The sequence below is a fragment of the Chlamydotis macqueenii genome, chromosome 15 (genome assembly GCF_036417535.1).
Source record: "Chlamydotis macqueenii isolate bChlMac1 chromosome 15, bChlMac1.mat, whole genome shotgun sequence".
NCBI lineage: Eukaryota > Metazoa > Chordata > Aves > Otidiformes > Otididae > Chlamydotis > Chlamydotis macqueenii.
The window spans coordinates 5,381,063-5,408,978 of NC_141570.1; the positions used below are offsets into that span (position 1 = coordinate 5,381,063).

The window sequence follows — 27,916 nt, forward strand, 5'->3', positions numbered from 1 at the left end:
AGGTGACAGGACAGCGCAGTAACGCAAAATCTGCCCGCCGCCCCCCTACAAACCTTCCACCATGGGCTCGCCCGAAGCCTAGCGCTGCCCGCGCGGGCGCTACCACGCCCGTTCAGAGGGGGAGACGCGCGGTGAGCTCACGGGGAAGGGGGGCAGGCCCGCATGGTATGGCCCGACGGGAGCCGCCACATCAGCCCCGCGCGGGGCCCGGTGACATGGCGGGCTGGGGCTGCGAGCGGGCGGCGAGGCCTGCGGGGTCTCAGGCGGCAGGAGCGGCCTGAAACCTCGCAGCGAGCCACGTCCGGGCCTGCTGTGGGTTCGAATATACCAGGCCATCTCCGAGCGTTGTAACAGTCTCGACGAGACGTTTGTGGTTTTTAAATAACGTTTTTCGTGAGGTAGCAAAATGACACTCGCCATCCCGCACCGCTGCTGCGACGCTTTCCCAGGGGCAGTGAACCTGACTCGACACGGTCATCCTGGTGTGGTGGTACAGGCAGGAGGACAAGACGAGTATTCCTCTTCAGTGTTTTCCAGTGATCTGAAGTGTTACTTTGCATAATCCTAACCTACTAAAGTTCTCTCTCATACTGGCTAGCAACGTGACCAACTTTCAGAGAGAGCTGACCTCTTAATTGATTAAACCATTACCTTCTGTCTAGGCTGATGCAAAAATAGGTGGACTGTCATTTTTTTTCAGCAGGCGTACTAATATGATGTATTAAAGTGGCAAAGGGAACCTGGAATTTGTCTTGGATACCGTGTCGGGGTTTTGGTGACATTTTTAGAAGAAAAAAAAATCAGAATAGTTCTTGAGGAACGATTAATCTGTGTTCACTTCCAAGATGAACATTTGCATTTTCCGTAGTGTGTTTTGGGTTTTTTTTAGCCCAGTGCTTTCAATCAAGTCGTCAAAACATACCGAACAAGAATGCCAGCGTAAAAAATACATAAGAAAAGCAGAACAGGTATTGTACCTAGCATTTTAAATTTAGAGCCTCTCTTATATTGCAGTATCTTTCATGTTTTGATAAAATCCTGAGAGAAGATATTTAAGGAATTAAGGCAAGAAACCCTAGTTTGGTAATTTATCAGCTTGTCACAAGATGGCATCAGCACTCCATTCAAATTTGAGCCTGCCAATTCCACATTTAAGCTATGGGCAATGCTTATGAATGAAAATGGTGACTGGCATTTTGCACAGTTGTTTTTTTTTCCCCCCTTGTTACATCATGATAGTTGACCAGACTTTGACCTCCTGCTTTGCAGTAGCACTGACACACTAAAATGTGCAGAAAATGCTGTTACTCTGCTGACATGGCAGCCATCCATTTTTTCTAAACATGAGGGAGGACATGCTGCAAGTCCATCCATGGTCCCAGCCAAGATTACATGGCTTTTCCAGGAGCGTATGTGTGGTCTCTCTTGCCTGTGTTTCAGCACTGTCATGTTGTCTGCGTTGTTGGAATATGCAATTTTTGCATATTACCTTTCCTCCTGTTTGCAAGCTAACTACTACTTTTATAACCACTTTGGTTAAGCACTGAATCTAGATGTTGGATCCTCCTTTCCTATCTTTGCATAGTCTGCTATTTGCACTTTCCCTTACTGTACAGCAACTTTTGATTTATCTTCTCTTCCTTCCTTCCTTCCTTCCCCCTCTCCTTCTATTGAAATTTCCCTTCAGTCCCTGACTTCTGTTCTTTGTCTTCCAGTCCTTACTCAGCCATCTGAGGGTGAGTGGAACAACTTTTAAAACCAGAGATTTTGGCACCGGCAGCTGGAGCCTGCTCCTGTAAGTATTCCACATGCAAAACTCCTAATCAGTGGGAATTTTTGGGAAAGAAATCTAGCAGGAATAGCTTTTTGTAACACAACTGTCAAACCAGCGATGCCTCATGAATTTTACTGAGTGCAAGTGATCTGAGAATAGTGGAGCTGACAGCACTGTTTCCTAAACTCAGGTCTGAAAGAGTAAGCAAGCTCTTGTGGTCTGTATGAAATTTTATCTAATACTGATAGGATGTGTGCAGAATGATACATTGAAAGGCCAAGGCCTCCAGTAGTTGCGTACTTTTGTCTTACATTTTTTACCTGGAACCTGCTGACATGCGCCCTTTCTTTCTTTCTCTGGTGATTATGGTTTCTTTATGCTTTGAGTTTTCCAGAAGCTTTTGCTGTGTTTACAGAAAATATGGAAGTGTTCAATAACTTATGTCAAGCACAATCTTTCTGGCCCTGTTTAAAAATTATTTCTGCAATTGAATTATATTTCACAATATTTTTCTTCAAGAATCCTCCCATGGATTGCAAAAGCAATCTTCAGTTGAGAATGTCTTATTTATACCAAATAAATAGTTATGCTATTAGCTTAAGTACAGACCAATCAAAGATCTATAGCTAAATGAGAACATGTTGATTCTCTATTCATTTTCTCAAAAAATGCTATATAGGCTAAAAATTGCGTAAGCGCTTATTTTTCGGAAGTGCTGAGCATGCAAAACTCTCCGCTCAGCTGCTGTATAAACATGATTTGAAGGGCCTCTCAGCTGAAATAGTGCCATGCTTTTTTAATTTTATACACAGCTTTAGTCTGCACCCACGCTTGTGGGGATCTCAGCTGAAATAGCACTGAGGCAAGAGGCAGAAGGAAAAGGAGAATCGCTCAAGTCATTCACGTCTTTGTAGCAGCATGAAAAGTTTTGAGAGCGAGCATTACGATCGTAATTACTTACACCTGAAATAATTCTCACGTTACAATTTTCTGGTTTAGTTCTCTGTGCATATAGCGGAGATAATTATCTTCCCAAGACTGATAAATATAAGGAACATTACTTAGTGAATGTGTCCAACCCTTTGGATGTTAATAACAAAGCATTTTTATGTATTGCTAGGATCTTAATCTGGAGGTTCAGAATCTATACATATTCTTGTGTCTTGCTTGTTTGATGGTGTTCCCAGGAAAACCGCTGTACAAAACATATGCCTTATTTTTCACCAGTGCCAACCATTCCTGACTAATAAAGTACAGGAAGTGGGGAAAAAAATCGCTAATAAAATGAGAGGTATTCATACCTGAAATTCTTATTTTTATGCAGTTTTAGAAAGTGTATTTGCATTCCAAATGCTCATATTTCTGTGCTTTCCTGCATAAGTTAACGTTCATTTCTACCATGTTTACCTTTGTTAGGACATTCCTTCTAGTGCATAGTATAAAATGCTACAATGGCTTTTCCTTCGGGAAAACATTAACTATCCGCTTTAACTTATCTTCAGTAAAATAAAAAATCCAAATGCATCCAAAACATCAAAAATATTGCGTATAGGAAACACCCCGACTGATTGCCTAGATGGCAGGAGAAATTAAATGCCGTGGAAAAAGGTAACTCAATGAAAGAAAATAAACCCAAAAGTTGTCTTGGAGCATCTCATTTGACTTGAAATACGAAACACAGCCTCCCCGTCAGTCGCCACGTGACTGGAAGGACTGTCTTATTACCGCTACCAACCATTTATCTGCTTTTTGTGGCGCACAATGAAATCTGCCTGAAGTTCGCATTCCCAACAACCATCCTTCCCAGTTTTCAGAAAAAAAAAAAAATAATAATTTGATATTTGATATCAGAATAAAACCTGCGTTAAGCCCTTGAGCCAATCACTTCCTTTTCTATGCTTTAAGACGTTTGAAAGACTTTATTATTAATCTCGAAGTGCTTCAGAAGCGCGCTGAGCAATCCAGTCAGCAGCAGGCGCGGCTGATCGCCTCTCCCGGTCTCCGCCGTGAGGAAGCCCACGCTTCCCCGTGACGAGCTGTCACAAGCCGCGGTGCTCTGCCCCGTTCCCCCGGCGAGGAGAGCCCGGCCAAAACGCCCCCCTCCCCGTGCCGTGACCGCAAGCGAAGCCCCCGCCCCGGTGCGGCGGCCTCGCTCCGCCCGCGCTGACAGGCGGGCGCTGCGGAGGAAGGGGAGGGCGGCCGCCGGGCCCCGGCCTCACATGACTGCTGCCGCGATGGACGGCGAGCCGCCCGCGGGCACGGCGGGCGCCGGCACAGGTACGGGGCGGCGGCGGGTACCGGTGGGGCGGGGGGCGTCGCCGCCGCCGCCGGCGCGCCCGTTCCCTCACCGCTGAGAGAGAGAGGGTGACCAGGCTCGGGGAGGGGGTCGGGGCCGCTCCCCCCGCCAAAACCTGAGCTAAACGGGCGCCGCCTTCCTCTTCTCCCCCCGCCCCGGGCCGGCGGGTGCCCGGCCCGCAGAGGGGCTGCCCCTCCGCCAGGCCTCGGCGGTGCCCGCGCTGTGGTGGCGGGGGGTTCCCCTCCCCTTACGAAGGTGGCTTCTGCCCCGTGGGGATAAATAAAGGGGGAGCGGCGGTGGGTTTGCCTGCCCCGGCGGGAAAGGCGGGCTCGGGGCCGGGCAGCGATGGCCGCCCGCGTCCAGTGCCCGGCGGGAGGTCAGCTGCCCGGGGAGCCCCCCCCCCCATTCTGCCGGGGCTCAGCGCGGGGACCGGGCGCGAACCGGGGCTTTTCGTCTCCGAGTCGTGCGGCTGGGCGCCTCGGTGGGTGCTGGAGTGACTTTATTTTGTCTCCTTGTACCCCGCCCGCTAAAACGGGCCGGGGGTTACATTAAAGCACGCGGGGACAGGTTATGAAGCGGTTCAGTGGGCACTGTCACGGTCGGTCCCGGGCGGAGGCCACGTCTCCTCCCCACTGACCCGAGCCAAAAGCAGCGCCGGCGTGAAGAGGGAGAAGCAGCTCCGAATGCTGAAGTTTTGAGAGCCTGCAACTGAATCTGAGATCGAGAAACTTGCAGCCAAACGTTGCCGGCACTTGTGAAATGAGAAATGGAGGGAGCTCCTGGGTGCATTAAGAAAATTACATGCTAGGCTCATAACAGTTAAACCGGGGGAAACTTAGAGGGAAACGGGATAATACAGTTCTCTAAAGTTCTCTTAATGTGGCTAAAGTTTCATACTGGCAGTTACTGCTCTGTGCGTAGTATTTTTTTTTCCCCCTCTCTTTTTAAAGAAAAAATAGTAGAGGCCACAAGTGGGTACGCTTTATGCAGGGGAATAATGGTTTGGTTGGATTATATTCAGGATCCAGTGTGAGTGTGCTTTTGATAGGCCTGTGACGCTCTTGATGTGGATAATGCTTATAAATAAATTATTTTGGAATATTTCTGTCCAGGACTGATGTAAGATATTGGGATATTGAACAGCAGCCTTTGTGGAAAAAAAAATGTCCTACTGTACCAAAGAGAGAGCTTGTTCAGGTATGTCTATTACAGATTTACTGTCTGCTTCAGGAGCCCTATCGAGATAAAAGTTGTTTCTGAGTAGAGCATTCTTGACCTGATTAACCTCCACACTGGTGATGGTGCTTCTGGAACTGTCTGATCTACTCACCTGTATTTAGAAAACTTGTCTTTCTTTGGCAAAGAACGCCCAGAGAAGGTATCTGATGATCTTAGCAAGAGAAAAATAATGCTGTGAAAGCAGGAATGCTTTTATTTCTAGCATCATGATGTGAGTTCTGTGATCTTCCAAGTTTTGCACTCGGATGTATTTTTTTTTTTTTTTTTTTTTTTTTTTAATTTTTTTTTTTGGAGAGCAGCAGCTTGTCAGTGAATATTCTAGGAGGATCTAAATCTACTGAGTAATGGGAGTTCTGACAGGGACCGTTAATGTCCACCTATGACAGCACGTGCAAGTGCTCTCTTTTTTATTTTGCTGGGTTAAAAGTATTTTAACACAATCATATAACAGAAAAGAAAAAGGATAACGTCCAATACATTAAAGTCAGCTTTGCAAAGTTGTTTGTAGTGACTTTTTTTTTTTTTCTGCTCTTGCTCCTACTTGACCTTGTGTCGCAATGATTGCAGGGAGCTGATCCAGGTTGGCTAGGGAAGGAGGGGGGTGTCTCCTTTTCTTCTAGAGGTAAATAGTGGTAAATCTTTAAATGTGTGTGCAGCCTCTAGCAGGGTGTGGTAGGGAGGGCTGTACCAGTTGCTGATAGTAGAATTTGTACAAAACCAGTCTAGTTTCCCCCACAGTCTCCAAGTTTTAGTGGATTGGTGTAGACTGATGGAGAGAAATGTGTTGGTTACAGACAGGTGGAACTGGTACAGAAGGAGGGGAGCTTTGATGATTGCTTATCAACAGGGTTTGAGATGTGAATGAGCTTGTTCTAACTATAAAATGTGTGAAAAGACTATTGGGAGACTGCAGTGTGGAGTGGCATGCCGTCTTTTAATGCTCAAGTACTAAGATCAAGTTTTTCCCCAGTGTAATTGAGAGGATAAGAAATGTGCAAGGAAGATGAGAAGCCAAACAAAAAGATAAACAATTTATTCTGGTGGGATTTTCTTGACCTGTAGGTCAAGGACCTGTAGGAAGGATGACTGTGGAAACTTGGCAATTTTATAGTTAAGCTAAAATGCCCGTGCAAAAGTGTCCTGGAGAACAGTTGTATGTGTTACTGCTTGTAGGGTTAGCTTTTTGGGTCTGAATTTTTACATTTCCAGCTGTTTTGTTAGAGCTGGGTGTGAAAAATGCTAATTTATCAATCTTCCACTGTGAGTGTGGCAACTGCCCTAGTGAGGACTTGACTTTTTGTCTCTGTAATCTTTGGGAACATTCCTTGATGGATTTTTCTCCCTTAATCCTGTTATTTCTTCAATGCCTGTAGCTCCATCTCACTTTATTGTGTTTACTACAGCTTGGGACTTTGGCTCCGTGACTGACTTGTGAATGGAATGTGTTCCTTACATTCCCAGACTCGGGAAGTTGTTTAATTAATCACTTGATGATCTAACAGCATAGTTAAAAGAACAGAGTACTAGGCTTAAACTTAGTTCTTTGTTCTGTCACATGGATTTACTGTGTGGCATTGGAAGGAGATAACTTGGTGTTGGGTTTTTTTGCCTGCTGTAGTATGTGATTGCGATGTTTTGAGAAGCAGTTAGAGGCTTACAGTGGTTGGGGAATGCAGAAATGCTAGTAGTTTTTTTATTATTATTAAGTAAAGCTTAGGTAACCTCACCTGACTGTTTTTGAGTTGTGCCATTGCTTCTCTGCTTCATCTTGAAAAGCACCAAATGCTGAATAGCAATCTGAAACTTACTTGGAAAACAAACAGACAACCACTAAAAAACCACCAAAAAACCGTAACTACCCCCAACACCTCAAAAAAAAAAAAAAGGCACTGAGAAAGCTGGGGTTTTTTTTTGTTTGTTTGTTTTTTGTTTTTTTAAGAAGAAAACCAAAATGTTAGTGTCTGGTTTCCAATATCTAATTTTATGCTAGTACACATTTTATCTTGTGTTGTTTTGGCGTTGGATAGCTTGTATTTAGAAGTCTGTTGTTAGAACGGAGACGGAAGGACACTATCGCACCATCTCTTAATTAGAGTGAAGGTAAATATGATTACTTTTCTTGAACCTGGTAAGAAATATGGACCTCTCTTCCACATTGAACACAGATCTACGTATTAGTTAGCTTTGTTAGATAAATCGACTGATCCTTTGTGTTAGTCCTTTCTAAATAAGAATTACATGGTTTTAAATTCTTTAAAAAAAAAACCAAACAAGTTGCATACAAGTCTCAAAAATATGTAAAGCTCTTAATAGGAAGAAAGTTTTGTTTGGTTTTTTGGTGGAACTTCTGCTTTTCTTCTCATGTTTTTAGGGGATTTCAAGTTATGTAAGAATTAAAAAAAAAAAAGGCAAGGAAGGGAATCTATTTGAAGTTGCCACTGAAATCTGCACCAGCTTTCTGAGAGGTTGATGGGCACACTGAATTCTGGAATTACGGAGGAGTGTGTTTGACACAATAAGGGGGAAAGGCATTTCCATAATTCCTGAGGCTTTTAGTGAGAAGACAGAAAGGAAAGGGAAATGCTGATGCATGACATTTACATTGTTGCTTTAGTATTCCTGGCCCAGGGGTTTGTAGTGGAGCTTTCATTTTGACCAGGGGAAAATCTGAGGTATTGGTGTACGCAAACAGTCGGTTCTCATACTCCCCTGTGTTTGCTGTGAGTTGGATCACCTGTGCTCTGCAAGGCTGTGGCCTGTGGTGATGGAGAAGAAATCTTAGCTATTTTACTTAAAGGCTTTGCTTCCTTTCAGACTCCTTTCTCCTTCTAGAAAATTTGCTACTAATATAACAAGTAATTCTACAGCGCCTTCTACTTAAGTGCATCTAATAAATTTAGCTGATTAGCATCCTGGTGTAATAAAGAGTTGTTAGTAGCAGTCATCTGTACAATCGAGATAAGGCTTCAAAATTTGCTTGACAGAACTTAAATAGGGAAGGGAGATCTATGCTGTGATTTGCCACCTACACTTCCAGCCCTTGCCTTGACCTTCTTTTCTATGTGTGCTTGCTCACATGTAAAACCTCTGTGCACCATCAGACCGTGGAAATTCTACTTTGGGTTTTGTAAATGCATGATTTTAGAAATTTTGATGGAAGAAAGTGGTCACTCTGTGGAGGGCAGATTGCTGCCTAGTTGTGTGAATGGGAGTAATGAATGTTGGGGCTAACTGAAGCGTGAAATGTGTGGTATAATGGAGCGAAGCTTTCTATTTCTGTTGCTCTCTGGATAGTCCAAAGGCTACCTGACTTGTCACCAAAAAAAAAAAAAAGGTAGTATTATGCAGTGTTTTCATAGCTTTTTTTTTTTTTTTTTGCTTCACAACCAAACAAAAATTAGAATTAGACTATACTTTGAGTGCTTCTTTAAACTTTTATTATTTGTCACTTGTCATGTTGCTATCTGCTTGTTTGCATATGTATACATATAAGTATTCTTTTTAACTTTTATATCAAATTGTTTTCAGTTATGCCAGGCCACTTCCTGATGTCTTATTGACAACAGATTGGGAAACTCTGCTGTAGCAAAAGGCTAGCTTGCACAAAGAAGCTGATTTTATTTTATCTCCTTCCCTGTGTTCCAGAGGACCGTTCCGTACCTCACTTCTGTATTCACTTACTGCTCTGTGTATATAAACTTTACTAGATAATGATCTGCTGAAACCAAAGGGAGTGTTTGCAGAATTAGCTGTTCTCAAGCAGGGAACGCGTGATGGGGAGCATTAAGTGTTTTGTTACAATGCATGTAAATCCTTTTACTGGTTGAACACAGGAGCTCATACCAATGAGTTCCCACTATTATCCACCATTCCTGGCTCTTGAGGCTGTTCCTCAATTGACTCTTTAGTAAGTAGAATGAAAAATAGCTGCAGTATATGTTGCTCTGCAGGGTTAGTGTTAATGCCACGATAAGTGTTTTCTGAAACAGCTGTTCCCAGGTAATCTTATTGTGTTCTCAGGCCAATGTTTGAGGGTGTAAATGCACCCTGAGTAGCTGTCTTGTTGATATGAAACACGCTGAGATTATTAATTAAACAGTAATTATTCAAACTTGTTTGTATTGTTGTCTGATTTGTATGATTTCACACATTTAGACAAGGTTGAGATCTAAAGAAGCTACAGAATATTTCAGGAAGAGCCAAGTGTGTGAACTGCTGATAAAGAGAAGGTATTTCCTGTAGGTGAATTTTAGAAAGCAAATTTAGAGAATAACTTGATGAAAGTTGGCAAGGTATTACAAATGAAAGGAGCAACGTGACTGAGTTGTCAAAGGAATGCTGAGTCTTGTGTAGATCTCTCTATGGGGCTTCACTCTGTGGTTGCCTTACAGGGTAACGTGGGTTCAGATCACTGTAATGAATCCAAGAGTCCTTCTCAACATCGGTTTGGTGATAATGCTGCAGGTTCCAGGACTTACAGATTAAATGCTGAAGGATTCATGATTCATCCTGTAAGTCCTTTCTCCTGATACCTGTCTTTTGCCACTGGGAGTTTCAGCAGCTCACCAGACAGCTTACAAGGGGAACGATGGTTACAGACAGGGAACAATTTGTGCTGTGAAAGTCCCGCTTTGTCGGTTGGCCATCAGGAAGATGGAAAGCAGGGAGAGTGAGTGAGTAGGCAGGAGGAGTGTTGTGTTAGTACAGATTGGCTCTGCTTTTGGGGAAGTAGGTGGGTTGCATTTTGGCTGGCTCCTCCTTGGGAGGCTAGCTTGCTGTGACTGCCCCTGCAATGTGAGCCAGTGGTTTGGCAACACAGGGAACTGTGGAATTCTGTGAGTGTGTGCATTGGAGGAGTAACGAAGTCTACTGTGTCATGTTGCATTTCACCCGTGTGTCCTGAGCAATTAAAACCGAGAATTACAAGGGTGTGCACCCAGAGAACCACTGCTCTGGAGAGCAAGACTGTCTTGTGCTTGCTGTAGTTCTTTTAGTGTGTGTATTTGACATTTACCCTTGATAGTGTAGCTTATTATACCTTGCTGTCCTGTGAAAGGTCAGGTGGTCAAGGATTTTTCTACACTGGAAAATATTTACCTTGCTATTTGTATTCTGAATTGTTTTTCCTCCTTTCCTTGTCAGTTCTGCATCTGTCTGAAAAGTAGATATACAGATACGTTATCAGTTTATCCCGCAGTATCCCATGTCAACGTTGAATTAGCTTGCATTATCTTACCGCAAATTTCTGGCGGGTAACAGGAAGTACATAGGTGGGGTTAGTAGGCAATATATTCATCTATTAAAGCAGAGGTGTTAAGACTTGCTTCTCTGAGTCACGTTAGCAGGAATCTGAAGCCTGATGAGACATGTGGGAAAAGGTCATTTGTCCTGGATTTGGTTTGGTTTCCTTAAGCTATTTTATGACACAAAGAACAAAGTGTCTATTCTGAAGCTGTGTGTCTGAGGAACTGGAGATTAGCTGTTTTCCCAATTTATCAGGGCCTAGAGCACGTGAAGGAACAGGTGGGAAATCCTTATCAGGAGGAGGTCAAGGCTTTCAAGTTAAGGATATGAGCTGTTATCTTCCCTGAGTTAATTTCTTACACAGTTACCAACTTTTTGAACTATGTATCAAAGCTTAAAGAAGCAGTTCTTGCTTTTATGGTGTTACTGTCTTCTTGTGTTCTCCAGATTTTAGATATGTTTAAGAAGGAGTGTAGCTTCTGCACCATGGCAAGGAAGGGATAATTAATACTGCCCAGCTTTTCTAGGTGGCTTTTCATCAGTGGATTCGATGTGCTCTGTAAAAGAGCTTGCACGCAGTGTGCCCCTTAAACAGCCACATGCAGAGAGGAAGCAACCCAGCTGTTACAGGCTGGAGAGCAGAACTCGGGTATCGGTTGAATAGATTCCAGGGTTATATCCACATTTTTCAGCCTGTTTCTTATATGTGAAAGGGGTAGGAAAAAAAAAGAATTGCTTTGAAAACCAGTGTAAGCTTAGTTTGTGGTCGTGTAATATGTGTAGTTGTGAAGACAAGCTGAGATAATGGGCTGCAGTCAGTCATTTGATAAGGGAGCACTCTGAATCATCATCTTTGCCTCTTCTTTGATGTAATTTGTCCTTTAGGGCCATGTTCTTAAGAGCCATCTCTTTTCACTTTTGCATCTGGCTGAGAATCAGTTAATCTCTGTCCGAAGCTGTCCAGCTATGGTTGAATAAACTGTAAAAAGATGTTTGTTTTTTAGCTACAAGCAGTGGAATAGGTATATTTGAAAGATTTTTGCCAGAGCTTGCTGTGATTGAGGAATTGTGGGGTTTGTAGCCCTTATAGGAACCTTTTCCCCCTGCTCTTGAACTTAAGCATATTGACATAGTGAATTATTGTAGTTCATGCCCATGCTACCATACTGTCATAGAGTTTAATAAACTATGTCAAATGAAGTGTCTCATTCCTTTGTGTTGGCATGTAAAATTAATGTATTCAATTTCTGCGACACAGTAAAATAACACATTTTCTTTCCTTCCATGAGTTGTTCTAGGCAGGATCCAAAAGTGCTGAGCATGAGTTTTGTTCATTTTGTCAGATCCTGCTGTGGGGGGAGCTGGACAGACAGGAAATGCAGGCCTCTTAGCTGATTCACAGGACAAATTTGGTCTGTGATTCTTCTTTTGCTTAGTAGAGATGTCTTTCTGACTCGGCATAATTGGTGGTGCTCCTGGGTGTTGTGATGAGGGAGGTACCAACCTCCTGAACGTGTACGAAGTGGCATAGCCTCCTCAGGGAGTGGCTTGACTGTTGTTCTGGTTGTGTTGCACCACTGTATGAGCACTGAGCAAGGGAACGGAATATTTGAAGGCTACTTTTTTTACTTCATCTTATCAAGCCTACTGGACTATTTTTCCCTTTTTGTCTTTTAGATTTGGCAAAGCCTCCGGTAAATGAATCGAGGGAACCGGAACAGTTTCTAATGCAGACGCCCCAGGGAAATCCACTGCTGCTTTCCCACACCCTGCAGGAGCTATTGAGCAAGGATAGTGTGCAGGTGGAGCTTATACCTGAGAAGAAGGGCCTTTTTCTGAAACATGTGGAATATGAGGTTTCCAGCAAGGTAATGTGAACAAGTGTTGGTATGGAGAATGTATGTGCAGTTGCTGTTGGCAAAGTCTTGTCTAATTTGATAGATGAGTTGGTTTTGAGTGGGCCAGTTGTATGGGCTTACTTTGAATGCAGTAGCACTATGCTTTCTTCACCTGGGCTTCTGCAGTATGGAGCATCTTCTGATTGAGTTCTCGTGAATGGTCTGCCAGTTTACTCTCTTGAAACCTGAGCAGATGTGTAACATTGAAAACTGAATGCTTTCATAATGAATTAGTGTAGACAACTAGATATTTCAAGCTGTTTTGAAGCTAGTGAAGATATCATGTTGGCAATGCTAAAATGAAAGCCTTTATAAACAGAAAAGGTACTGCAAATCTTTCTGCAGAGTCTAGGCCACTTCTGGTTTACTCGCCCCAATCCTGACCTGTTGGTTCCGCTCTTGATGTAAGAGGAGATTGTAAGAAGATGATCTGTCTTTTCCTATTTACGGAGCAGCCAGTGAAATAGGTCTCCGGTAGCTTCTATGTGTGGGGTTTTTTTTGTGTTTGGTTGGGGTTTTTTTTTGTTTGTTTTTGTTTTGTTTTTTTTTTTTTTTTCAGGAAGGAGATCTCTCCTCTTCAAAGTAGACCACAAGCAATTTACATCTCCCAGGCCACCAGTTACTCACCAGTTATTCAGCAGTGCTCGAACTGTTGTAGTCGCTGTTGTATGTATTCAGAGACACATCTGGGTCGCTTGTCTGTAGTGACCTTTGGGGTGTTAGGTGTTTTAGGTTGATGTCTGTATGTTTGTCAAGAACTATTGTGAGAGGGGAAAGGGCAGACACAGTAGATGCTTCTGTGGGCTTTCTAGGACACGGTGTTTATTTCTGCCTGTGATTTCAGGGCACAGGACTCAGTGACCCTGGTGGTCTCTCTAGGTTTTGAATTTAGGAATCCATTGCCATCTCCTTTCTGTTGCTGCTGTCTCTCCTGCACTTGTAGCTGTAGAATAATGCTTCCTTGAAAAGAAGCATAGCTTGGCCTTGAGCTTCATCTAAGATCTGCTACGCAAATCAACAGCAGATTTCAAAGCAGACAGAGGGAGGCCTTAGGGGCTGTGTCCGTTGTGCTCCGGTTATGTGCCTCATTGTGTTATTTTTGAAAATGCATAGTGCCACAGTAAGTGGCGGGCGATGTGCAATGCAAATGTGGTGAGAATGGCTTAGCGTTGTGTAGTCTTTCTTATTAGCTGCTCCAGTAGTTGAATCTGCAGTAATAGTGTTGAGGGGTTGTGAGTTATTTATCTATTTATTATTTTTAAAGGATTTTTGCATCTTAAGTGTCTTGTTCTAGCTGCTACCTAACTGCTTTTGGAATGTAAAACCAATTTATTTGACCTCTTCCACATATTGATCTAAGAAATGCAGGAGTAACATTTTAAAGGAACTTTAAATCTTTGTTTATAGATCTAACATCAGTGGGAGGTCTCTCTTTCTGTTGTGAGGTTCATTTAAAACATCAGTCATTTGGGCTAATACTTAACACTATCTAAGACTGTTTTGCCACATCTAGATTTGAAACTGATTTAAAAGAAGTTCCTTAGAGCTGGAGCTGAGGGACTTGCAGTACTTCGAGAAAAGAACTCTTTAGAGCACTTTAAGACTTGGCACTATTTCTAAATGTTCTGTCTAATTTTGAAGACCAGAGTGTTTGAGGGAGTAATGGCAGATTTAGGGATACTTGTAGTTTCTTGGGAAAGCTCTTCCTCTCCATTTCATAGTCTCTTTCATCTTGTGTGTGAATGAAATCTGACTTACGTTCTTAACTGGAAATCTTACTCTCAAAGGGACTGCAGTTAGAAGAATGCCATCTCTATCCATAATTGAAAGGTAGCTGCCTTTGGAGTCTTCTCCCTTCTTCCCACCGCAAGGCCTCTAAAGAGAAGAAATATGTAATTTCTGCAGTTTTTGGTTCTGATTTATTTCATTTCTTCCCTTTGTTTTTAGTGCAGCTGATAGCAAAAAAAAAAAAAAAAAAAAAAGGAAATACTGCTGATTGTCCAGTCTGTGTATTCATTTATCCTCCCGTTTTCTTAATTGCAGAGATTCAAATGCTCGGTCTACAGACGATATAATGATTTTGTGGTGTTCCATGAGATGCTGCTTCAAAAGTTCCCATATCGAATGGTGCCAGCACTTCCACCCAAGAGGATGCTGGGAGGTAAACCTGGGTCTTTCTTTTGACTGGAGGGGTCACAGTGCAAGCATGATCAAGGTGATGCTGTTGAAAGTCAGGGTTTAAAAGATCAGTAGTCTTTGCTTCTGCTTGGCTCAGAAAACAACTTTGAGGTTATAATACACAATTTGCAGGTGTGAATTATTGCCATTGTAGAAATTCCATACAGGTAAAATATTAACATACAATTTCAATGGGGTTTCTTTCCATGGAAGTTTGGTATCTAATGACTTTTCTGGTAAGATCTGAGGCGTAATTCTACACAAGAGCACAGCAGAATAGTAGGTGTTGTTTTTTGGGACAACAGATTTTGGTGACCAGTGCTGTAGTGCTACAAGTGTATAATGCTACCGTACTGTTGAACAGCACTGTGGTGTTTTGTGAAGTGTTCAGAATAGAAAAGGTTTGTGGAAATCCCATTGTTTTTCTATAACGAGAGAAGAGTAAAGATTAAAAAAAAATTAAAAATATGTATTAAAAGGCTTAAAAATGCAGAGGAGCTGATTGTGTAAAACCAGCAAAATCACTTCACCAGTGAGAGCATACTTGATCCTGTTGAGTTAGTGTAGAGTCCTGACCTCATACACACCTAAAAAGGACTAGTGAACGGCTTCAGCACTGCCTGTTATGGTGTTACCTTGCACAGAGGCCTTATGATGCAGGCGGTGGCAATTACACTTTCTCAATTTATGTACGAAAAGGTGTCTTTCTGGCAGATGAACCAACTGCCTCAAAGTAGCTATCACTTTTTTTTTTTTTTTCCTTCCTTCCTATTTAAAAAGGAGCTTGTTCATCTGCTTAGGGTAACCAGAAACTAAACACTGAGGCTGGAATCAGAGTTTCAGTTCGTTCAAGTATATTTTAGCTGTTAGAATAGAAACCAGTGAAGTATCCCAAGACAAAAAGCGTATCAAAGCTCCTCCAGTTATGTTTTTCACTAATCTGAAATATTTGCACTAGTTTTAAACTTTTATTATTTCAAATGTTGCATAACTGTATAAAATCCTGTCTTGTTTTCTATTTTATCTGCGAAACAACAAGCTTTTCACTGTCTTGTCTCCTGCCCATGCTGCTAAGCTTAGCATGTTTCAATAAATAATTAATTTCAGTCAAGGAGTTTATGTATTGCTACAGCGAAGAGGGATTGGTAAACACTGAGCAGAGCGAGGTGTATAGTGAGCTGGAACAAAGCGAAATAATAGTGCTGAAAAGCTTCAATGGGCATATATTCTTATGGTGGAATGTAAATTATGAAGACCTTTCTTTTGAGATTGCGAAAACGCGTCTGTTAAATTTGACCTGATGCAGTGTTCTCAGCCAGAATTTCCAGAATTTCCACTTCATGCAACACCTGTAAGCAAAGTGACCTTCTCCGATTAATCTTAGTGGAGAGAGGATGCTTGAAAGAAGCTACCAATACATATCATTTGTCAGTCACTGTTATTTCCTTGAGTTGCCGGTGTGTTGCTATTTCTGTGCATTCACCGGTGCATTTCTTCCCACAGATATCGTATGTTTAAGAAAAAATGATAGGATTAGTTCCCAAACTGCTAGAAGTGCAGTCCCAAACTGTGTTAAGGCAGAGAGTGTTGATTGCCTTTACTCCAGTGACTGTGCATACCGAAAAGCTTTGCAAGTAGTCTTAATAGAAACTACAAAGAGAAAAAAGATAATTAAATGAGTAGTTCTTGTTTCTGAGTAGATTAACGGACTGATAAATGGATCTGCAGGATGCAGAATTTGATGCATTAGTGTACATGTGACTCTTGCAACCTCCTGAGTCCCAGAGCAGGGTGGGCAAAGCTACACACTTTTTATACTCCTTATGCTCCTCTACTAAGTTACACTCCTATTTTCATGATGGTCTACTTTCATCTGTCAGATGAAGAAGGACTGATAGTCTGCTCTGCTCATTTTGGAGGACAGCAGCAAAGTGAGGCAGATCATGTAGGAAGTGTGTAGATGACTTTGGAAATCTCCACGTAGGCTTTGTATGAACAAAGCAAAATCAAAATCTGCATGTACTGCAGACTGCTGTGCAGGTCTTCCAAAGTACTTTCTGACATCTTCTGTGAAAAAGATGGGCGCTGATCTTGAACAAACCACCTTGGGAAAAAAAACAAACAAAACCAAAAAACCAACCTTTATTCTCTCTCTACCCCAAAATGCTTAAAAATGTGGAGGAGGGACAGTTGAGGGTATAGCACACTGAAGCTAATTCTTCAGAATAGTGACAAAAACCCCTGTAATTATTTGGGGGATGATCACTTTCAAAGTGATCTTTGCAGTGGCAAGCAGCAGTGTGTTGTGCATGTCCCAGGACTCCCAAACAGACTGAGATCCCCTCTGGGGACCAGCTATGGAATTGATTCAGAGGAAGAAAAATCTTTGTATGCCCACAGTTTGTAAGTGGAGGCTTAAGGCTTCACTTGGTTGTTTATCCTGCTTACCTGATCTATGCTGTGAAAATAAGCACAAATGGATATATCTGCTGGATTTCAATAAGAGATAAAGTCCCACTTGAATTAATATTTGTTCTGGTGGTCAATCCAAAAGGTCTGGGTTAGGGAGCTGACAGACTACAGGTAATCATTCTTTGATTTTGTTGTAGTTTTTTAGCAAGGGTTATAAGTACAAAGAAATTATTGGATCAGGTACTTTCTTTTTTCTCTTTCTAGGCAGCTGGAATGTGTGGTGCATTAATTGAAATTTAATGTTTCTTCCCTTAGCTGATCGAGAATTCATAGAATCTAGGAGGAGAGCGCTGAAGCGTTTTATAAACCTGGTGGCTCGACATCCCCCTTTCTCAGAAGATGTGCTCTTGAAACTCTTTCTGTCGTTCAGTGGCTCAGTGAGTACTTGGTAGCTATAGTCTTGAGCTTGCATATCTTCCTGTAACTGGTTTGCTGAGCACAGAGTCTAGAACTGCTGTTGACCTCGCGCATTGTTACTCCCTGTGATGAGGAGAATTTTCTCTCAGTAGGTATTTCTAGAGCTGGAAAGTGGAAGTTAATTTCACCCAATGCCAGGAGTATAGTATTTTGAAAATCATAACTGTTCTTAGGGGAAGACACGTTATGCTTCTCCTTAAATTAAACCTAACCTGGGTAAAGCTGTATCTGCTAAGTTGTGCCTTACTGTTGCAATGTATCTCGAGACCCATGAACTCCCTGTGTGTTACTAGTTCTTTCATGCTCATTTGGTTCTGTATCTTCTCCAGGATGTACAAAATAAGCTAAGAGAGTTGGTCCAGGGAGTAGGAGATGAGTTCATGACCTGCAGACTAGCTACCCAGGCCAAGGTATGTATATGAATTTCTTGCCACATATTATCCTGGTTTAAATAACTCTCTCCTCCAGGTGGATCAGCTATGGCATTTGTTGAGTGATGGAGACCTTAGGTCGGAGAGAGTTGTTTCCAAAGTTTGAAGGACTTTTAAACTTGTAATTTTGTTGAAAAGATCAAATAAATATTTCACACTTGAGGCTCTGATATTTCTAGCTAAGTGCTCGTTCATGGATGAGGTAAAGATTAAACAAAGAGTCCTGCTCAGAACATGTTTCTCAGTAGCTACTTGTACTTGCATAACAAACAAATACACGTACTGCCCAATTTAAAAGCGAATATCTAGATTGATGTCTTACCCATGTGTTCATGCCCTCATTCTGTCTGTCATCCTCTCCCTGTGGGAGAGTAACTTGGACTGTTACAGAGAAGTTAGTTTTATAAGTTCTCCATATATCTGTTTATCCCCATGATTAGTTTTATGGCACGTTTGAAGTATACATTCACTATATTCATTGAGCAATTTTAAAGCAAGTTGTTGTTCAGGTTCCTGCAATGGTGGCAGAAGGTTTTGCAACTGGAGCTTAATTCAGACTTTTACCAGTGATGCACAGGTCAAAAAGAGCTGAACTTTCAGTACATGCTTGACTTTGTCAGGCTGGCAGTTGCTAGTAGCTTCAGATTGCAACCTGTGAGCTTGAAACCTTACAAATCCTGTTTTAACTGCGTAGTGGAATTGCAGATTTTGCCAACTCTGTCTGCACCTGGTATTTCAACCTCTGTCTGCCTCTGAAAACTAGGGGTATTTGTATGACATCCAGCTTGGACACCTGAATTGTGACGCTAATCTCTTCAGGTTTGTTATAGCATGGCGTGAGAGAGTGAGCACAAGAGGAAAACCTGTCTCTCTGCTGACATACGGTGTGCCCACAGTTAACGTATCTGAATGTGCCTCTGATTTGTCCACTAGTAATCTCTCTTGCGCTTTTTCAGGACTTTCTTCCAGCTGACATACAGGCTCAGTTTGCTGCCAGCAGGGAGCTCATCAGAAATATTTATAATAGCTTTTATAAGCTTCGGGACCGCGCGGAGAGGATAGCTTCTCGAGCCATTGATAATGCCTCGGATCTCCTCATATTTGGAAAGGAGCTAAGGTAGGCTGCGAGGAAGAGGATTTGCTAATGTGAACGTTTCTACTGCTGTTTCAGAACTCAAAACTGTTGTAAGGTTTACCTACAAATGGTCTGGTAAGGATGGGTATTTCAATACATATTGTAGGTCATAACAAATTTTTTCCTACTGTAAGAAAAGAAAATGCATGCTTTCCCCTAAGACTGCATTCCCTAGAACAAGAGAAAATACAAATACCCTTACATTCAGGTACTTGTTTTATTGTCTCTTCTCTCACTACATACACAGCTCTGCATTTGTGATTGTGCACTGCAGGCTAATTGGACAGATTAGAAACTTTGCTTTCTGCAAATAAGTGTATCTGCTTAGTGGAATTTGTCTCCTGGATGTGAATACTGTTTATCTCCTCCTAGTGCTTTGGGCTCTGACACTACACCGCTTCCTTCCTGGGCTGCTTTGAATAATAGCACATGGGGGACTCTGAAACAAGCTTTGAAGGGTCTCTCTGTTGAATTTGCACTTCTGGCAGATAAGGCTGTGCAGCAGGTGAGTTCTTTTTTCTTTTTCTTTTTTTTTTTTTAATTTTCTTTGTAAAATGAAGGAAGTGCATTGCTGCCTTAAGTTTCATCTTGAATCATGAGCTCTGTGGACATAGGCACTTAAAGAATTAAGGGGAGATTGTAGTCCAGACTCTCATCCTCAACCACCAGCCTGCTCATCCAACTTTAAATGGAGAACCTGGACTCTGTGTAAATGGGAAAAAAAATATAATGGGCAAGGGAAAGCAGGGAACAGCCTGGTTTCTTTTTTAATTTCAAATGGTTATTGGACAAGTTAAGTTATACTATTATATCGAGCTGTCCAAAAGCCCTGTGTTCTGTCTTGTTAATCTACCACAGAGAATCCATAAGAACTTATTTCTGAATCAAATTTTGATACTCATTTACTTAAACATTACATGAGAGTCATTCAGACAAGAGCATCATATTCCTGTGTAAGTGTGCAGTGTGATAATGACTGTTAGAATAACGTGAGAACATGACAGTCTAGGAAGGAAAAGTAATAGTTTTGTCTTCACTTCATCTCATTGTGTTAAAATACTCAGCATGCTTTTATAGATCAGTCAGACCAGGTGTCTTTCTCCAGAGTTTATGCTCCAGAGAGCTCTAATGATACAGGAAGAAAAGACAGTATTTAGTAAAATAAAAAAACAGGTAGTGAAATTTGGCTTGATGTCTCATCTTTGCCTTCTGGTGCATGAACTATTATGAGGAACATGCAGGTATTCATAGCTTTAATAGTTTAGTTATCTCATAAGAAAGGAAGATGAAAGATTGGAGGAAACTGCAAGAGCAAGAAATTCCAGGCAGAGAGAGCTGAGAGGACTGACACACGGGACTGTAAAACTAATTCCTCTTGTTATAATGATCAGTCAGTTGGAAAAGCTGTTCCTGCTCCAGTCAGAACTTTGTTCTGCATACTGAAGACTAAACACTCCAGTGCCATTTGAAAGATTTTTGATGTAGTTGTATAAGCGTTGATGTGCCCTGGAGAATACAGTGGAGGGCCTGCATGGTTTAAGGATGTGAAGAACTGTAATGTTGGTTCTTGCCAGGCTTACATAAAATGTACTTTTTCCTTGTTTTCTAGGGTAAACAGGAAGAGAATGATGTGGTGGAGAAGCTGAACCTTTTCCTGGATTTACTCCAGTCCTATAAAGTGAGCTCTGCTGTTCTTCTGCCAATGAGAAAGTTGTTTAGAGCAAGCTTGTGCTCTTTAGAGGGTGTAACGCCAACTGGATGGAAAACTGTCTGGGAGGCCAGTTCAGAGGCGAACTGGGCATCTGGCAGAAGGAAGGGAGTGGCTGTTGGCCGTAGCTAGGGCTATAGCCTTACTGACCAGCTCATCTTCTGATGAGAATTTGCCAAACAGCAAACCCTGCAAGGAATTTAAAAATATGACTGGTTAAACTATATGGATCAGCTATCTTTTTTTCCAAATTTGGCTGCTTTTGAGTAAAAGCAATGAATTGGATAGCTACTTGTTTGTTCATGGAGACATGAGTTCAGTTACAAATGAAGGAATTTTTGCTAACACTAACCTCTTGGTCAAAGGCACTTTTTTTTTTTCTTTTTTTTTTTTTCTTTCCCCAGCATGTACTGAAACTATGTGGCAGCCTGTCCTGACATTCCCAGGCCTTGGCTGAAATAGAAGGACATAGGCAAGCTCTTACCACGGTTAATTGCCGGCACTTAATATTGAGAAGGGCATAAAAGATAAGAGGCCTTATAAGATCCAACATGTTGGCAGAAGTGATGTTCCAGATTGCCTCTTAAGTTCACTGGTCTGGGTCCAAGCAGTGTTGTTTCTTGAATTCTTAGCTGCCAAGGTTTTTTTTCTGAACCTCTTGAAAAAAAAGAAACAACAATCTGTAGCATAGAAATTACATAAAGCGTGACCATGTGTTTGTGTTCCTGATGTACTTGGCTTGTGTGCTTGCTGTCTCTTAGCTTCCACGAAGTACCTGTTTTTTCCCTTTTCCCATAAAGGACCTGTGTGAAAGACATGAGAAGGGGGTATTGCACAAGCACCAGCGAGCGTTGCATAAGTACAGCATGATGAAGAAGCAGATGATGAGTGCCACTGTGCAGAACAAAGAACCAGAATCGGTGGAGCAATTGGAGTCTCGGATTGTAGAGGTAGGGCAGGCGCCTGGGAGAGCAAAGGGTGTTACTGGACTCCTATAATGGTGCCGCTACGTAGCTCAGTCATATTTGCAGAAAGCCATCAGACCGAAAGGCTAACCGGTACTTTGGGTAATTTGAGCTACCTGCTGTGCTACAAGGAAAACGTGTTTGTTTTCCTCAACACCTATTACTGGCTCTCTGGCAATGTGTCGTTTGCAGGAGCTGTGGAAAGCAACAGTCTGCATGATGGAAAGTGCGGTTGCTGTCATATCAAATGAGTCCAGGAACTGCTTTTTTAGGTCTTTAAGTATGTGTTTTAATTGCTAGTGTGGTGAGGAACCCTTTTTTCTCCTGCTGCAAGTAAACCTCCTTGGCATGCTCTTCCTGGCAATATATTTCACAGAGTTCTCTTCTTTCAGCAAGAAAATGCTATCCTAACGATGGAGCTGCGGAATTACTTCTCTCTGTATTGCCTGCATCAGGAGACACAGCTTATCCACATCTATCTGCCTCTCACATCTCATATTTTGGGGGCCTTTGTCAACTCCCAGATCCAGGGTCACAAAGAGGTGAGTTCTTCTGGACTGTATTTTTTTTTTTTTTTTCCCCAAGACAGGAATGAGAATTCAAATGTATTTGTTTTCACCTATGGTCTGTCCTCCTCTAATCATCTGTCCGGCTTGGCTCTTTCATAACTTCTTCAGAAATCATCTGAGGTCTTTCCAGTTTGGGGTGAGGATCAGGGTTGCCTTTAATCCCTCTAAAAGACTATCTTGCAGCAAGTTTCTGTGGTCTTTTTCTCTCATCTGCAGATGGCCTTACCCTACGGGTGGTTGAAGACCCAACCATTAAATAACTAGCTATTCTGTGACGAATGATGTGTGTTTGCTAGATGAAACTGTTTTTTGTTGTGCTACACAGAAATTTATATGACAAGGAACAACTTCCTTGGTTTTGCTCTAAACCCAAGAACTCCCTTTTGTTAACCCCTAAATATGGCCTTCAGCATTCCCCATGTACAGACTTTCTTGCATTCGTTGTATTAGAAAAGTCTCTCTTCCTTCAGCTCCCTTCCTTCCCTTCAGTGAAGGAATTTGACCAAGGTATGGAAATGTCCCTTCTGCGCACACTTAGTAAAATGCTCAGAGAGCTGCATTATAGCACCAGTGTAACAGGGACAGTCTGAGTCCGCTGGAATTCCCCAAAGTACTTCAGCAAATTTGTGTTGTGCTTTTGAGTGCTCTGAAACTGCCGCTACAATACAGCGTGACGAGATGATTGCCTACCATGTTGTCATATCTGTTTTCTCTTCTTTTCCACTCGCAGATGAGTAAAGTTTGGAATGAATTGAAGCCGAAGTTGAGCTGCCTCTTCATGGGATCTACCAATATGCCAACTCCACCATTGTCACCTCCAGAGGGAAGCTTCTTCTCCAATTAATGCTCTGAGCATCTAGCATGGAGCAAGAAGTGCAATCAAGGAAGGGGTGGGACTTCTACCTCCAGATGTTAGAATGAATCCTCCAAACAGCTATTATTATTATTATTTTTTAATACCGCTGCTTTGAGCTGCTCTCTGATTTAGACAGACTGGATGTGGGGCAGAACATACAGATATAAAGACAATCTCTTAATTTTGAAATACTCTGGGGCAGAGCTGATGTTCGTTATCCTGCAGACACCCTTCATGAGGTCAGGATGTGACCTCGTGCAGTGAGTGCTGCAGCGTTGTGCTGATGCCTCTGCATCTTGTACTAACACTCCTGCAGTAACATTTATCTGCACACATGCTGACCCATCTCTGCACATCTCTGAAGTGCTGAAATGAACAGGATATCTGAAGCACTTGCTTATAATAGAGACAGATTGCCTTTTCAGCTCGGGAGGGCCTGTGTTAGGGGCATATCTGCATAGGGAAAGCTGAAGGCCGTCCTTCATCCCATTGATAGGTGTGCGGATTTGATTTCTTACCGCTAGACCTTAGCGCAAAATACACGAATGAAGTCGTTGGATACTCTAGCGCAGCTGGGTCGGGGTCAGTGCTGCTGTGTGACAGTGATTTTTCCCAGTGAGGTGAGGCAGACCGTATTGTCAGTGTGTTTCATTCACAGTTGTAGGGCAGCCTAGGGACTTGCTCATATTTTTCAGTTTGGGGCCAAAGATAACTGGGTTCAGGAACTCGGAGGAGTTTTCCTGGCATAAATGAGAAACTAATTGAATAAAACACTCCTTAATCTTAAACCACTCGTACTACATGAGCAGAACAGCTACAAGGTACCTTGTTTATTTTCTTCTGTAGGTTCTGACATCCATCTGTTCAGTAGCTGTTTAGGACTATTGGAGAGCTGCTGACCTGACGGCTGGTGTTTTCTTTGGTCTAATATCAGATGAAGTATCCTGTTACATCAGCAGGCTGGGACACAATGCTGATAAAATTCATTAGCAAAAAATCAGTATTTATCAGGATGTTACTGTCATTCTTTTTTTCTGGCTCTGAGTAGCATTGGATTGTGTTTGTGAAGGAGAGAAGATAATTGACAGTTCTTTATCTCTCTAAAAACAGTACGTTTTCAGAATGATTTCTGATTATGATAAAGGGACTACACATTCTCTGCGTTTCACCCTTTATCTCTGGTGACTTTCCCTCATGAGGCAAAGGGTAGGGGGAGGAAAACTTGCACATCACGTTACCTTAGGGGAAATTGTGCATATCCTTCAGAAAAACTGATAAGTGAAGAAACTGCAAACGTATGCAGCAAAACTCTGTGTGAACAGGACTCCCCTGAACTGAACTCTGCAGCCAAAATAGCTGCCAAAGGGGAATTTGAAATTTGGCTTCTTAGCGTTTTCTTTGAGTGGGTAAAAAGGAAGCACATTAACAAGGATGAGTGCTCGCTGTCTAAATGGAACCGTTACAGTATTTTCCCGTTGGGGAACTTCCCCATTAGCAGGAAATATATTTAAATCCTCCAATCACAAAAGCTTTTTTCTTTTTTTTTCTTTTTTTTTTTTTTCTATTTTAGAAAATTCACTGCAACATGACGTTCTTCCTAGTCCAAGTGGAAATTACAAGTTAATTTCTTCAGCAAGGAGCAAGATAATAGGTTACTTCCCAGTTTCATGAAACTGGCATAACTATTACACACACCCCTGAAAATGTGGTAAAGTGCACTTAATGTGAGTGAATTTCTTGGGTGCTGGGCCTTGAGGAGTGTGTAGGGAGTCTATTTAGCAGCCTTGCTCAGAATGCATTATTAAGAGCTTTTTATAGCAATTCAAATGTTAACTCTTCTCTGAGTCTTTCCTCCTGCGTATCTGCCTTGTCCAGTGAGACAGATCAACTGGAAATGGCTGTGACAGATTTTATTCTCTCTCCTGAAGATTTCCAAAGTGATGCAGAAGAGATTCTGCTCGTAAGCCAGAGCAAACTGGCTGCGAGGGAAATGTTTCTACACTACAGTAACAAAAAAATACATTGTCTCAAGAATGGCACAAAAGGTTTTTCTGTTTGACCTCGTCTTGATGAGGAAGATAGTTTGTGGGTAATGTGGGGAAAGGGCATTACTGTGTTTTTAAATGCTTTTCACTCCTAGCCTCTTAGAAGGTGCTGGCTGGTCATGGCCTGTCATTTGCTGAGTCTTAGTACCCATGCTCCCTCATTTAGCCTTGTTTGCCTGATGTGGTGAATGGTCAAATTAGGAACGTGCTATACGTTTTGGGGCAAGATCTGGTATCTGTGTGATGGATCTTCTCCGTAACTTGTCTGGCTGGGGTAGATGACTGGGCTATGTTCTGTAGGAGTACTTGCAAAGTATTTGCCTGAATGGAACTTTACATTTTTCACATTTAGAAAAAGTTACAATTTTGGACTTTATTTAAAAACAAAACAAAAAAACCCCTGAACAACAAAATGACACTTCAGCTTTAGACTAATTCCTCATTCCTGTTCTGCTTCAAAGCAAAAATTCTACAGTCCAAATGCAGAGACTGTAGTAATGATAAACACAGAGCACATGACCTATAAAGAAACTGGAATTACGTTGTTTTGAGAAAACACCCATTTCTTCATTGTGAGCCCTTGCCTTTTTGAGAAGAGCAGGTGGGGTTTTCTCGTTTTGATTTTACTCTGTTCACCTAGTATTTTGAGAACAGAGGCCTAGTATTCTCAAAGCTGATACAGCTAATGGCACTATTTCATACTGGACTGTCAAGCTTCTGTCTCATTCCTAAATAGGTGCAAACACTATTTCATACAACCTTTAGTTTGCCAACCTTATTTTTGGGAGACTGGTCAGTGTGCAAATGGCACTGTTACGTTTACCTCAATATGTGAGGGATTTCCTTACTGTATTTGTTCTGTTTAGTTTAGGGATCTGTCAGACTTGGAGAGCAGCATCAAGTACAGCTTCCTTCCTCTAGAGGAACGCAGCAGGGAATCAATCGTCTGCCTACCCTAGCCAATGCAGGGGAAACCGTTCTAGTTACTTCCGTGCTACTGCCTTCTGCAGCAAATGGCCTAGCTATAAGCAAGGGTGAGAAGAAAACTTAATGAAGTTGGTTCCATTGCTGGTAGCTGGGTAGATTTGCAATAAACACTAAGCAAACCAGAAGACTAATTGGAGAGCGCGTGCTGCCTGTCCAAGAACTGATGCTCCTGTAAGATGTAGTGCCAAAGAGTTAACGTGCCTTCTTGAATGGAAGCTTTCTGTGTATTGCTTGAGCTCATGGGGACTTCATGTGTTCAAAAGAATAATGATAGAAAGGGCCTCCAATCTTTCTGTCGCTGTCTGTTGCGGAGGTACCAGGGTAGCAGCTGAGAACCTGAAACTTTGCCTGAAAAATGTTCTACCAAAAGGGCTATATGGTTTTGTCACTCCTAAGGTCTCCTCTGCTTCAAGCCATGAAGTGGCAATATACAGGCTTTTTGACCGGTATTGTGTGTTGAAAGGCTTTCCAAACTATATTTACAATATAACCTTAGTCTTTGATCCTTCTTCCCTCTCCTTCCATCTTCCTTGCAAGTTGCTCCTCCTAAGTTGTAACATGTTTTCAACAGTGCCTTGCTGCATTCCAGTGCTTTTACTCCTCTGCTTTGATCATGCAAGGGTGTAATTCCTGGAATTTGTAACAGGCTAATTCACAGTCTTCAGTTTGTGTTGTTTCCAAAAGACAAAGATCACCAGCTGGGGACAGAAGTTATTTAAAACATGTCTGTCTCCACCAGCAGGAGCAAATAACTTTGACATGAGCTAAAAGTCAATGCTGGTGAAAGCATCTTCATGAAAGGATGGAACTGACTGCAGAAGAGGGGACAGCAAATAGAAGTTCAGGCCTGAGCTGCACTTGTTCTCTTCCTACCTAAATTCCTGGAGGAACAGAGGGTGACTTGCTCTCTCTCACCATGCAGTTTCAAGTTCCCACTAGGAAATAAGTCAAGATAACCTTATGTACAAGTATTGGCTGCCAGTCACTCCCTTTCCTACCACGCAGTAAGGTCTTACGTCCTGTTACAAGTTACCTATTCCCTTGTGCTTATTTTCTCTTCTCGACTGGCCTCAAGCCATTCTCTCCATTAGAACAGCCAGAAACCCTTGCTGCTATGTCAGAAGCAGCGGTGAGTATCAAAAACTCTGTAAATAATCAGTGTGCAGCACAAAAGGAAAAGTAAGAGTCTAAAGTGTGAACTCCTACCCACCAAGTCTGAGCTGTGGCTTACTGAGCATATGAAGAAGGGCATTTTTGAGTGGTATAAATTATTCAGAACTGCTGGAGGGAGACAAGAAGAAACAATCTTGTTCAGAGGGTGTGAATTTTGCCTGCCTGGAATATCTTGTATCTTTGCTTTGCTCAAATAGCCTTATGTATGAAGCACTTTATCCAAATGCGGGAATTAAAGAACTATTACTACAGCTGGTAGACTGGAAATGTTTACAGATCCTATATTACATTCCAAGATTCTATCTGTAAGTGTTACGTGTTTGTAAAAGTCTTTAAAAAAAAAAAAACAACTTGTGTAAGAAGTTACATATGTGATGTGTTATTTCTAGCACGCTTTGATTAAGCTTTTGCTGCCCAGCATGCTGATTTGGGCTGACCGGAATGCTGAGCAGGTCACCTGCTACTAACATGTAGCAAAGCTTGCAGCCATAGGTGATGGCACTTTGCAACACGGACTCACTGAAAATTG

At 42.1% G+C, this 27,916-nt stretch overlaps 1 protein-coding gene across 2 annotated transcripts; it reads left to right on the forward strand.

The window, feature by feature from the left end:
* The first annotated feature begins 34 nt into the window (after positions 1 to 34).
* On the forward strand, positions 35 to 27,753 carry SNX8 (sorting nexin 8). Of its 2 annotated transcripts, XM_086760049.1 has the most exons (13): positions 35 to 131; positions 1,716 to 1,795; positions 9,701 to 9,820; positions 12,231 to 12,421; positions 14,495 to 14,612; positions 17,357 to 17,478; positions 17,848 to 17,928; positions 18,906 to 19,066; positions 19,457 to 19,589; positions 20,694 to 20,762; positions 21,593 to 21,742; positions 22,150 to 22,299; positions 23,057 to 27,753. In XM_086760049.1, exons 4-13 carry the CDS (start codon positions 12,281 to 12,283, stop codon positions 23,168 to 23,170), a joined length of 1,239 nt encoding a protein of 412 aa, XP_086616175.1. In that variant the 5' UTR covers positions 35 to 131; positions 1,716 to 1,795; positions 9,701 to 9,820; positions 12,231 to 12,280; the 3' UTR covers positions 23,171 to 27,753. The 2 variants fall into 2 exon arrangements, with proteins under 2 accessions (XP_086616175.1, XP_086616174.1); XM_086760048.1 differs by lacking the exons at positions 35 to 131; positions 1,716 to 1,795; positions 9,701 to 9,820 and adding an exon at positions 3,994 to 4,051.
* Positions 27,754 to 27,916: the final 163 nt, after the last annotated feature.

What these genes read in the sequence shown, in the direction of transcription:
- SNX8 (XM_086760048.1), top strand. Translation starts at nt 3,994, where the DNA reads ATGACTGCTGCCGCGATGGACGGCGAGCCGCCCGCGGGCACGGCGGGC. An exon ending in AATATGAGGTTTCCAGCAAG is followed by an intron (nt 12,422 to 14,494) that starts GTAATGTGAACA and finishes TCTTAATTGCAG; the next exon opens with AGATTCAAATGCTCGGTCTA. An exon ending in CAGATAAGGCTGTGCAGCAG is followed by an intron (nt 19,590 to 20,693) that starts GTGAGTTCTTTT and finishes CTTGTTTTCTAG; the next exon opens with GGTAAACAGGAAGAGAATGA.